The 11,626-nt window shown below is 43.2% G+C and overlaps 1 protein-coding gene across 1 annotated transcript; it reads right to left on the bottom strand.

Annotated features, from left to right (window-relative positions):
* Positions 1-141: 141 nt before the first annotated feature.
* On the bottom strand, positions 142-10,142 carry LOC118426465 (protein-glutamine gamma-glutamyltransferase K-like). The gene is made up of 15 exons (XM_035835887.1): positions 9,594-10,142; positions 7,084-7,266; positions 6,479-6,629; positions 6,174-6,274; positions 5,808-5,926; positions 5,315-5,422; positions 4,733-4,907; positions 4,153-4,291; positions 3,585-3,688; positions 3,062-3,204; positions 2,596-2,695; positions 2,185-2,469; positions 1,745-1,905; positions 1,052-1,200; positions 142-708 (listed from the first exon to the last, which is right to left on the bottom strand). Exons 1-15 carry the CDS (start codon positions 9,733-9,735, stop codon positions 549-551), a joined length of 2,220 nt encoding a protein of 739 aa, XP_035691780.1. The 5' UTR covers positions 9,736-10,142; the 3' UTR covers positions 142-548.
* Positions 10,143-11,626: the final 1,484 nt, after the last annotated feature.

Genomic DNA, 11,626 nt, shown 5'->3' on the forward strand with positions numbered 1-11,626 from the left:
ACCATTACACTAGCATGTTTTCTGTTTTTTTTTCAGTGACGGTAAGAAAAACAACTTTGGCATGCAGTGATAGCTGAAGGTACAACTATCTTAAATAGATTGTAACTCACCTATTTGCACAAACTTTGACACCACATGGTACATGAAAAAGCAATCTGAACTTGTTTATTCATTTTCTGTGTGAAGTACAAACAACATAATCATGGTGACCAGGTTATATGACGTGAAAAATGCAAGCACAGTTCTCATGACTGACTTAAATGCTCGGCTTCATAAGAGGAATGGTTGTTTTGAAAATAATCTCCAACACAATTGGGTACAATCCAAATAAAACTTCAAATTGCACTGAAAATAGACATAAATGTAGGTGGGATTTTACTCCCTTGATTAATTCTGTTTTGACCCCTTGTTTTATTGACTTAAACAACAATGACAAACGTCCACAGCAGAACACATACTAAAGATATGGTACTCTTATAAATTTTGCTTCCTATAACGTTTTATTTTACAGCAATAGAAACTACAAGGACACTTTCTGACTAAGCATGTTATTCGTCTATAACGTCGTCCTCTGTGACCTGTATTTCCAAATGTCCCTGTACATCGTGGAGTTGTTTGGACTGGAAGTTAGCGATGATCTTCCTGCTGCCCGGTCGGACTGGCTTCATGGTCACTAACGTCCTGGCAGCTTCCAGGGGACGGACATCTCTGAAATAATCAATAGAAAAATGCACTTTTTGCAATCGTAAATAAATACTCAAAACTAAAACTGTTAAGGCAGTCTACGCGTTCAGAAAACAGTTCATAGTTCAATTAGTGATAGTAAGAACGTGTACTAGTACAAATGTAGTAGCAGTCGTAAGTACATGTAGCTTTACACTTGCATTGTAAACCCCAAAACTTGAACAGATGCAAATTGTCACTCAAGAAAACTCGCTTCAACTTTTCAAGCATTAGATCCGAATAGCCATAAGTTTGACAATATATTACCTTAAGGAACGTTTAAGAAGTCATTTGCTCAAGGGCCGAAGTTTATAAATGTCGTCCTTACCTGTATGAAATGAGCTTCGGTTTCTGGATTCCCGGTCCCTCGACGTGGAACTCCGTGTTTGTAAGTTTGACTGCTAGAGGGTTCTTGAAAGACAACTCGACCACAAACTCTTCTCCGACGGGGAAGTCAGACCTTTCTCTGGCGGGGATCTAAGGATGAAAACGTACAATTGATATCTAGATCTTGTCATCTATCCAGGACATACGTCTACGTTTGAGCCATGGACATTTTGCGCACAATATGTTTTTTTTATTATGAAAAAGCAGTTCTAAGAATATCTGTAATGGAATGCGGCGTGTAGGTCGATTTGAGGTTCAAAGTTTAAACAAACAAAATCACTAAATGTATAATTGATTATGGACATTAAGACTATCCCTGGTGCTGAAACGACATCCAGTTAAACACCCCCTTTTAGTATTTTGCGACTGTAACTCATAGCGAAAGAAAAGCGTCCTTGCCACCCATTTTCTGTTCTTAACGTCTCTCTGACAGAATACACTTCAGTATAGGTGACAGAGTTGTCCTTGGTGCTGAAAAGACATCTATTGCAGAGACAAGTTTTTTTTCCAAATTCTACACAGCAGAAGGTCCAAGCTAGTTGCTACTGTTGTACGACTGCATATATTGATGTGCTCCATTCATGAAAGCAGATTCCCTTAGCTTATCTTACGACGAAGGTGACTAGGTCCTTACGTGAATGTTGAGCTTGGGCACGCTGAAGCGGAAGTCTGTCTGCCCGGCAAACGTGCACTTGTTCTCCTTGACTCGCCCCAACAGGTTGAGTTTGATGGCACCCTGGTCCACCAGATAGGACATGTACTGGGCGGGCTCAATCTGTGCGTGTAAAGTCATTTCTGGAAAGAACAAGCGAGGAAAGAAATTGAGCGAAAACATGCATAGAAGAGCTCAGTACATGTATTTTCTAGGTTTCCTAATTAGTCTGAATTTCAGAAATAGGGGTAACGTTACGATTTCACACAGAGGTTCATTCCTGGTACTCTTCGTGAACCCTTTATTCTTAGTGGCTAGGACCAATATACTTCTGCAATGGACGATAAACCCACATTCACTCCTCTATGGATAATTAGTCCTAACGTAACATAGAGAATCAAATGTATTTTGAGTTTTCTCACGTCCATTTGGCTGTAGGGTCACCACAAACTTCTCCTTATGAAACTGTGTGACCGGCACCCCCGTGTAGTACATGGTATGTGCCGTCAGGAACATGCTGACGCTCCTCTCTTGGTTGCTATGGTTACGCAGCGTCACGCTGGCCGTGAAATCGTGTCCTACGATGACCTCTTTTGGAGCATTAATGGAAAACTCGACGTCCGCCTTCTCCGGTCTCTCGCCGTACGTGTGCGGTCTGCTGCCGTGGCTCACCGCCTTTTCAACAGCAAGTCGCTCTTCTTCCGTGCCTAGTGGGAGTAAAGTATTCAAATAACTGCGGACACACACCAACACATACAAACAAATACTTCCGTGAAAGGAGGTACCAATTCAGGACTAATAATACAGAGCAGTAAAACGTCGGTACTTCATACCCTCGGAATACTTGTAATGGTCTGTGATGTCTTCTCTCTCGTCCTTCCCTACTGCCTTGGTGCTGATTTTCACGCCTATACCCTTTTCCTGCTGCCACACCTGGGAGTATAGTAAAATAACACAACATGTTCACATTCAGAAGGAGTATTTTCAGTTTTGTCTTTCTGGTGTGATCTATCTTTTTTTATGTTAGCTAAAGATTTTGAACGAACAAAAACTCACACCACGAGTAGCAAAGATTTTTTAAAAGTTCTCTACAAAATCATGTTTCAACGTCCAATCGTAGTTAAACGCGATGCATATTTCTAACCCATGATCGGCTCTCATTAAGAGTATGTTCAAAAACTCCTGTCTCCGACTAACAGCCTACTTCACGATGTGCATTCAGTTTGCAAAAGTAAACAACGCATGCTCAGTGATCTTCGAAAAAGATGTTGATTTGACCCCTCCCCCCCCCCCCCCTACCTGGTACATGGGCCCGTCCTCAGGACACACCCATGAGATGCTGTCGGCGTTGACCTCTGCGAAGATGAACTTGGCGTCGTAACCATAGTAAACATGGCCGTTCTTAATGGCATGGACAGACGCCGGACCGCACTTGTAGTGCCCTATTGAGGAAGATACAAGAAAACGTAAGAAAATAAGTATAAAAATTATTATATTATTATTAAAGATTATTATTATCATCATTATTATTAAACATAATGTGAAAATATACCTCTTACACATGTGTCACTGACGAAAGGTAGTGAATGCTGTCTGAAACGTCTGACCGTTTCTAAAAGCTTATTAAGCCGTTGCTTGAGTAACTAAATTTATTATTTGGCGTATCATTTTGCGTGTATTCTAAGCTTCATCGACGTATGTGTTACACACATATATGCAATCATTGTGAAATTGGAAAAAAAGTGAAATAAACAGTGATTCAACAGTTAAACTTGTGACTTGATGAAAGATGTATTCAGCAAGTCTTTGGCAATGTCCTTACCCTCGCTTGTCTCCTGCGGTGTGGCGTCGAACGCCTGCCAGCCGCCATACCCAGCCGGCAGGTCCGGCCGGGTCATCCACGCCTCGTTCCACACGTGGAAATTCCTGCGGTACGGAGAAATGGACAAACTTCTTAATTCCACGATTCCGGGCCTGGTACCATCTAACGAGCATAGACTAACGACTTTGGTCAGACTCTGGGTTGATAACGCTAAAACCTGCAATACAGTCAAACCTGTCTATAGCGGCCACTCAAGGGACCGGACAAATTTGGCCACTATAGACAGGTGGCCTCTGTATAGAGGTGGCAACTTGTAGATAAAATACCCAAGGGACCGACAAAAAGTGGCCACTATGGACAGGTGGCCCCTCTGTAGAGGTGGCCCCTAATACAGGTTTGACTGTAGTTACTTTTTCTTGTTCTTTTCTAGGCTTGTGTGAGTTATGAGGTACCTGAAGTTGTTAGAAGCTGTCAAAACTCCCATATTTGATATTCATTCTTAAATATGAACCACATGATCGAAAAATGAAATGGTGGCCGTGGCAAGAATGAGCTAGTTGTTTCTCACCATGTTGAGTCCGTGTTGAGGTAGTCGATGGGTGTGAACTCCTCGTCGTAGTGGATGTCGACCACCAGGTTCCCGTCCGTGTCGTGCGCCGAGGCGAAATTGGTCACGCTGCGGGACGGGATGCCCAGGCTGCGGAGAACTGGGGGAGAAACGTTCGATTGATATGACAGTAATAAAATGAAACTGTCTAATGGTGCGGCTATTTGTTACCATCGTCAGGAAGGTTGATGGTTTAGGGTGCGTCTGTTTGTCTATGTGTTTGTGAACAACATAACCCGAGAAGTTATGGGTGAATCTTTATAGGTAGAGAGTATAAAGAGCCCCGGTAGAAACCGGATGGTACCCAGGCTATATGTTGGCACAAGGAGGAAACGCGTGCATTGTGACATTTTGGGTCCATTGGTGACTTTCTATGGTATTGCAGTGGAACTTCTGATTTTGATATCTCGTGTTCTAAAAATTGTCTTATTAGGGAATAAAATCAAATCTCTAGACTTCCAGGGACCAATGATAATGTGCTTTAGTGAATGACTGTAACATTTTATAGCACTTATAAATATTCATTCCACTCCCACGGTACCTGAAGTGGTAACGCCTGCGAACACCCAGCACTGCCCGTAACAGACGGGTTCCTTCCTGACGTGGTACTGCTGCAGGATCTCCACGCTGCCGTTCCAGGCGCTCGGGCGGATGCCGTCCTCATACTCCCCCGACCAGTTCCCTACCAGCACCCCGTCCTCGTCCTGACTGTTCACCTGGCGGTACAACAGAGACACAGCAAGAGAGTTGGTTTGCTCGGGAGCCCAAACATACACCACTTGTTCTTAACATCACAAGCTATCTGCCAGTAAAAATTAAGACCACAGCAAGTCCAGATCAAAAGATGAAAAATCGAAGTTCTGTTGCAGTACCAAGGCCACATACCAAAGGGGTTAAAATCGACTTTGACCTTCCTCTTCCCAACACCTAGCTACCCACTACCAAATGTCATAGTAGAGGTTGTTGAGTTATGTTGACTACAATCGGAAACACACACACAAAACTGTATCCCCATTTTCATAGAGATAAATCTGGTCTGTTCCCTCTTTTCGTTGTACAATGGTCTACTGTCAAATTTTGTTATGAAAAGCGCCATCACCAAGTCTACACGACTTTGACCAACCATTTTGGAGACGACTCTGACGAGCCTTATCGGGTCCCACCGCGCCCTTGGTGGAAACTTGGCTTTGTCCAGGAGTTCAAGCGAGGCGTCTAGAACAGGCATCTCGAACTGCGGAACGGAAACAAGAAAGATATTTACAGAATTACTACAACTATCTGTATCCTAGAATTTCAATAGCTTATAAACTGTCATGGTTTCAATTATTGATGAATGTTGAAATTGAGAACTTCGGTGTTGAAAGCAAAGTATGGATCAGTTCACCAAGAAAAACGGTTGGCCATGGAAGAATCAGAATCCCAGCTCAAACTGGGTCTGTTCAGTCCGACTAGCTCAGTAAAGTGCATTCGCATCGATCGTCTTCTGTACTCAGTCAGCTACTTCCAACTTATTTGTTCTCTTCATCCTGTAGTTCCTCCTTCACCCGTTAACTGTCATTGTAGAAAAAAAAAGATTAGTACGGTCTCCGACTCTCCGCTGTACTTGTGTTCCTTACCTGTCCGTAGTTCCAGGGCCTCTCCATGACTTGTCTCTTGTTACCGACGTAAATGATGCCGGATTCGTTCATGATGTATTCCTGCAGCTCTTCTTCGTCGTTCAGGTACACAGAATCGTCTGAAAATAAATGAATGAATCGAGCTCAACCAAAACGTGGTTTTGGTAGTTCTTTAACACAAATGCAGTGAACAGTGGACCACGTACGGCTTAAGCCCGTTCCGTCATAATGTGCCGACCTTTTCAAGCTAGTTATTAGTGTCCTGTGAGCGAAACAGCAGAATTTGAAAAATCTTTACCTTTTGCATATGAATCCTATTGAAGTGCGCACCAAACGTTTTCCCATGGTCCCAGACTGTCTCCTTACCTTTACACCATGGGTTGAAGAGTATGTAGATGTGTGAGTACGGGTCCCTCTCTGTCCGGTACTTGTGTCCGTCCAGTATCGTCTCTACAACTATGCTGTACCTGATGAACAAGAGGACGAAACGTGACGAGAAGACCAGAATCTCCAAAAGGTCGTCATAGGCAAACAGTTAGTGTAAGTCATAAGACTAGAAACAACAAATCATCAGTGCAACCGACAAGACCAAACTATTAGATGCATATGAAATGCGTCGTACATATGAAATTACAAAATTCATTGAAAACGATGTCGTGTACTATCCTTACTTCCCGACGATAGCGTTGGGCGGCGCCTGGACTAACAGGTCGATGGTCTTCAGACCCTTGTCCGTGACCTTTGCTCCCCATGACGTGCCGCCCAGAGGACTGTCCACCGGCACCCGGGCCAATGTGCCGTCACTGATCTTCGGGGAGTCGCCTTTAATTTTGTACATCGGAATATGAAAGATTAGTTGGGATAAGTCTTATTTAGAGAAAGGTCTACGCCACACTCCCAAACCGGGCAGCTTTCGGGAACGAAAAATATGAAATAAAAGACACCAAACTCCACAAGACGTAAGGAAAATAGCCGTTTGCATATCTGTTTATGTTTCTACGTATACATTTCTCTTTATAAAAAAATTAGTTTCCACAAACAGCCCGACTGGGTTTCGGTTTGGAAATGTGACGTTAGCCTTAGCGAGAGGAAAGAATACAACCCCGTGGTTATCTATGAGTACACCAATTATATCTATAAATCACATAATGAAAGATATTTGATATCTTTTGTTTTCGCAATGTTGACTCAACAACCTGAAAGTCCAGCACTACCTAAGGACAAAAAACAACCTCAATCAAATAAGCAAATCCCCATTTATCGACTCTGAAGTTACCTGTGTGAAACTCGAGCGTGACTTGTGAGTTTTCCTCCGTGTAAGGTTTGTCGAAGGCGAGGCTGAGTTGGAAGGGCTGTCCGCGCCTGACGATCAGCTGGAAGCTCTCGTACTCCTCCGTGTGGTGAGCGCGCCGGTTGTAGGACAACCGGAAATACACGTCAGACACCTGCAGGCACTGGTCTGGGGATGGAGAGATGACAAGCGTGAATACATGAATGGAAGTTCAAGAGGAGGAGCTTTTGGAGCATATATCTTTGGCTCTTTCTATCATTTTATGTGCTATTTTGATCTAGAACCATGTACCCTATGTCTTATGTATACCATAGTGGCCAAAAAGTAATGTCAAAGGGCAGTTTGGTGGCATTAACATGTAAGTAGAGTTATTGATACAACCAACAATATTCTTCTTACATTTCACCCAACCAGTCAACTCTTTCAGAGGTCTGAAGGTTGATTTTATATATACAAGCTTGATGGAACTGTTAAAATAGGATGGAGGCGTTATTTGAGTCAAAACAACCTCTGAGGCCTGAATAAACTTCAGAGAGTGCCTGGAATGACGTCATTGTCGCTAATTGATGGGCTAGGGGAGGCTAGAGGAGGGGTGATTGGAAAGGGCGGGGCTCTTTGGACGCCTAGGGGGCAAAGACTCAAGCTTATAATCACCAGGTGTATTTTGCCAGCCAGTAGGTACCCATTATGAGTAATGAGGCTGATTAACGTGGTCGAGGCACCTCCTCGAGCACGGGACCCCCGTTTTACGTCCCTCCCGGAAGACGATTTCGTGGAAAGCTTCGTGAGGCTACAGCAATCCGGACGTCCTTGGTTGGTCTCCCATCCAAGCACTGTCCGGACCGTCGCGTTGCTTAACTTCCGAGATCGAGGGATCGGGTGTACCAACGCGCCACGCGGCCGTAGCATCGGCTACATTAGAATTCTTTGATGTTTTTTATTTTGTGAGAGGATTTATAATTGTTTCTAGAAAATTTTGCGTAGAAAGCAAATGACAGCTTCAGTAGTTTACTACAATGCTTCACTAAGAAGAACACGCCATTGCATCGAGGTCATACAAGTGCGCAAGACGTCCTTCATGACCAGTTAACCTTAAATCATCAGTTTCATGTCCATCTCTGGCTTAGTATACTCAATCAGTCTCATTTGTCGCTTTGTAAGCAAACTTAATCGTCCAATAGTCTGCAACACATTGATGGCAAGATTGCCAAGAAGCATTTTAAAGATTTTGAAGTTTTGGGTATAATATGTGGGTTGTAAGTCTATTGATATCGAACATAACGCGCACAGAATTGATGGGTCAGTTTTGACCGGTGATCGACCCTACCCAGGCTGAAAGATTCATCACGTCAGGTGTTGGTGACAGACATGGCAGCAATGTGTCATCTTCAGTAGGCCAGGTATGTGTACTCTCCAAGCAGAGGTAAGGCTCCGGCAGTTTTTTTTACGTTTTTTTTACTAATTTTAGTCGTTTTTATCGGGTTTTCTATTTCGTATTCTATTTTGCTTCGTATTGATATAATGCATTACAAAAAAGAATACCCAATAAAAACGACTAAAAAAAACCTTAAAAAAACACCCGGAGCCTAACCCCCGCTCGGAGAGTAAGGTATGTTTGCATCTGTTCGAATTTTTATGCACAACAACTCAATAGCCAGCTGGATCCCAGGATTAGCGCACAACAAGTGTACTGCACAATGTTCACAATGAATCCCGAACTCTTACAAAGCGACAAGTGTTTGAAATACGTACGTACGATCATCCCAGATTTAGAGTTATTTTGATGACTGTCAGTAAAACAATCACAATAATTTTAATTTTCGTTCCTTAGCTTCATGTCGACAAGGAGCATCTTTTATTATAGTTCACTAACGGTTGACGATAGAGAATGCCATACTACCCACACGCATCTGGTTAGACTGACCCTTAAACCTTGACCATTGCCCAATTATGGTCAGTATGTCAATGAACTTGGTTGATCTTGTTTTCATGATGGCGGGCAGAGTGTACACGCTCTGGCATGTGCATATGGATCTATGTTTTAACACTAAATAAACACGTTAGGTCAAACGTTTTCAGGCAATTTTCATGACAAAACTAGGGCCTGGCACGGACGATTCATACATCGTCCGAGATAACTCTCCAGTAAAATTTGGATGATCAACAAAATAATACGCATTCAACACGTCCGTCGTAATAGCGACTGCACCCATCAATTTACTGAACTGCCAATATGCCAATTCTAGTTCTAAGAGCAAAATGATATATTTTATGGTCTTGTTTGCCTCTATGTTCTTGACTATCTCTACGTCAACTAGCTTGTTATCTGTGATACTAAATCTGAGGCACGACAAGAGTGTTAATTCTGTGTCTGTTATCTCAGTTGTGGGGTAAACAGATATGCCTGTCGTTACATTTGCATCCACAGTTGGTATGGGTAATTGCTATACAATGTATAACTGTGCAAGGAAAGAGGAACTGGCGAATCATCTTACCGAGGTTCTCTGCCAGAAGCGTGAGCCTCCGAGGGCCGGGAGCGTTGCCGGCAGATCGCGCGGTTCTTGCGTTCGCCACGGGCTCGACATTTACCGGCTGCAGATCCTTCTCTTCCCTGTTCTTGGATACGCACTTCCCCATGGCGGCTTGGGTCTTGTTACGGCGTCAGCCACGAAAAAAACAAGCTTGGTTTCCCTGTAGGAACTCAGTGAGGCTTATTTTGGGGCGGTACAGTTTTGTATTGCAACTTCTGTGTCGTCAGTCGAGACCACAGTGAGCCAAGTAAGAAGCTTAAGCTGAGCGACGACGGTCTACTTGTAAGAGGTATTGGCAGATTGGTGAACACGTTTTCAAGAGACAAAATCTAAGGAACAGTACATCATATGCTTCCTTTAAGGCAAAACCCTGGTAATAGTTCTTATCACCGCAGACTTAACCCCTTGCACACCCCACCCTGATCGCGCTAGAGCTGTTTGTGTACCCAGGGACCAGAGACACATACTCGCATAGTTTTCTAAAAATTACCGCCCGCTCGTTATGTGGGTCGGGTCGGTGGAAGGGGAGGGGTTGCGGTCGGTGATGGTCGCTCCTACTGGTGCAGTGAGTGTGAGAAATTGGCTGTACCAATGTCATTCACTGTTTCATGGTGATACCACTCTTGTTTTCATCAACAAGATGTTCTAAATATAGCAGATCATAGGAAATCAATACTAGTACCACCGTGATACGCGCATGTCCCTTAATCTCAAAGCAGATGTGATGATGTCGGTCACTTTCGTAACTTACGGCCTTACGCCTTTCGTGTTGGGATCACGTATAACATTTTCGGATCCGTTAATTGTAAAATCTTTAGTCTTGTAAGGCTTTTATTGACAATATCCCTGTTTCATACTAGTGGTTGTCATTTGCATAATCTGAAGTCATTTACTTTTAATGCAGGAAACGAAATTTTGACTTTCGGGCCCACATGAGATTCTCATAGTTGTTCAGTGGCATCACTCGACGTTGAAAAACGAAGTATCCCATTCGCTTTAGTCACACAGACGTCGAAGTTCTTCCTAGTATATATTTAACAGTACCAGTCAACGACATCCTTGAGTTTTTCATACTTCATTGGGAGTGCCAGGAGATGAGATGTAATTTGCCGAACCAACCGCCGTCCTTCCGAGGAGCTGCCGCCCACAAGTACCGCTTCCCGTGACTTATATACTTGTCTTGGCAACGTTTTCTTCAAATTCAAACATAACGGTTAAACAATTTTCCTTAAAAGCCAATGGACCTGCCTCAAATGGGTGGGGTTGGGTTTCGATTCCAGCGTGTATCTCAGAGTTTGACCTTCTGAAAAACGAAATCGTATTGTATCAATACGTCGATGAAGGTCCATGGATACCTACATTCAAAAAGTGATTAAGAGTAGCAATTATCTATACATAATTTCGTAACAGCACTGAAACCTTCACTCGCGTCCTCCATAGGTTCACATATTTCGTTACAACTTTCTGGCAGTGTCGCTCCCCGTAACAGCAACTTCAATGTCACACGTAAGTGTAGTGTTGACTTAACTGCAGGGTGGAGAATCTATCTGGCCCTCTGCCATTGAACTTCACCGACTGTGTGCTCATATTTGTACATGTCGGACAGTAAGGTTTACATCCACGAGTACTGCCTTAGTGTAGATGCCTCCAAAACACACACAGTGCCGCAAGTGTCTGAAATAGTGCGAGAAGTCTGGCATGACACATGACGATCAGAAGGGCTCCATGTCCAAGTTTCTCCTTGCTTTTCGTAAGATGTGAGCGCATGTTTTCTCCATAGAGGTTTAGCGACTGTTTTAATAGCTAATAAGGTTGTATGTGTTGACATAGACGAGTTTATTGCCAATATATATATATATATATATATATATATATAGAGAGAGAGAGAGAGAGAGATAGAACAGGCACTGTCCACTTCATCTTACACTGAAGAAGAACTTCTCTAAGTGTGATATTATGATCAAGAACAGACAAAAGTCCTTTGCCTACAAGCTCAC

The sequence above is a fragment of the Branchiostoma floridae genome, chromosome 11, assembly GCF_000003815.2.
Source record: "Branchiostoma floridae strain S238N-H82 chromosome 11, Bfl_VNyyK, whole genome shotgun sequence".
NCBI classification, from domain to species: domain Eukaryota; kingdom Metazoa; phylum Chordata; class Leptocardii; order Amphioxiformes; family Branchiostomatidae; genus Branchiostoma; species Branchiostoma floridae.

Bases quoted from the DNA above. Each gene is read 5' to 3' on its own strand.
- LOC118426465 (XM_035835887.1), bottom strand. From the start codon at position 9,735: ATGGGGAAGTGCGTATCCAAGAACAGGGAAGAGAAGGATCTGCAGCCG. The intron at 6,275-6,478 runs GTAAGGATAGTA...CTTGTTCATCAG, and splicing joins CCCAACGCTATCGTCGGGAA to GTACAGCATAGTTGTAGAGA. The intron at 4,292-4,732 runs GTACCGTGGGAG...TTTCTCCCCCAG, and splicing joins CGCAGGCGTTACCACTTCAG to TTCTCCGCAGCCTGGGCATC.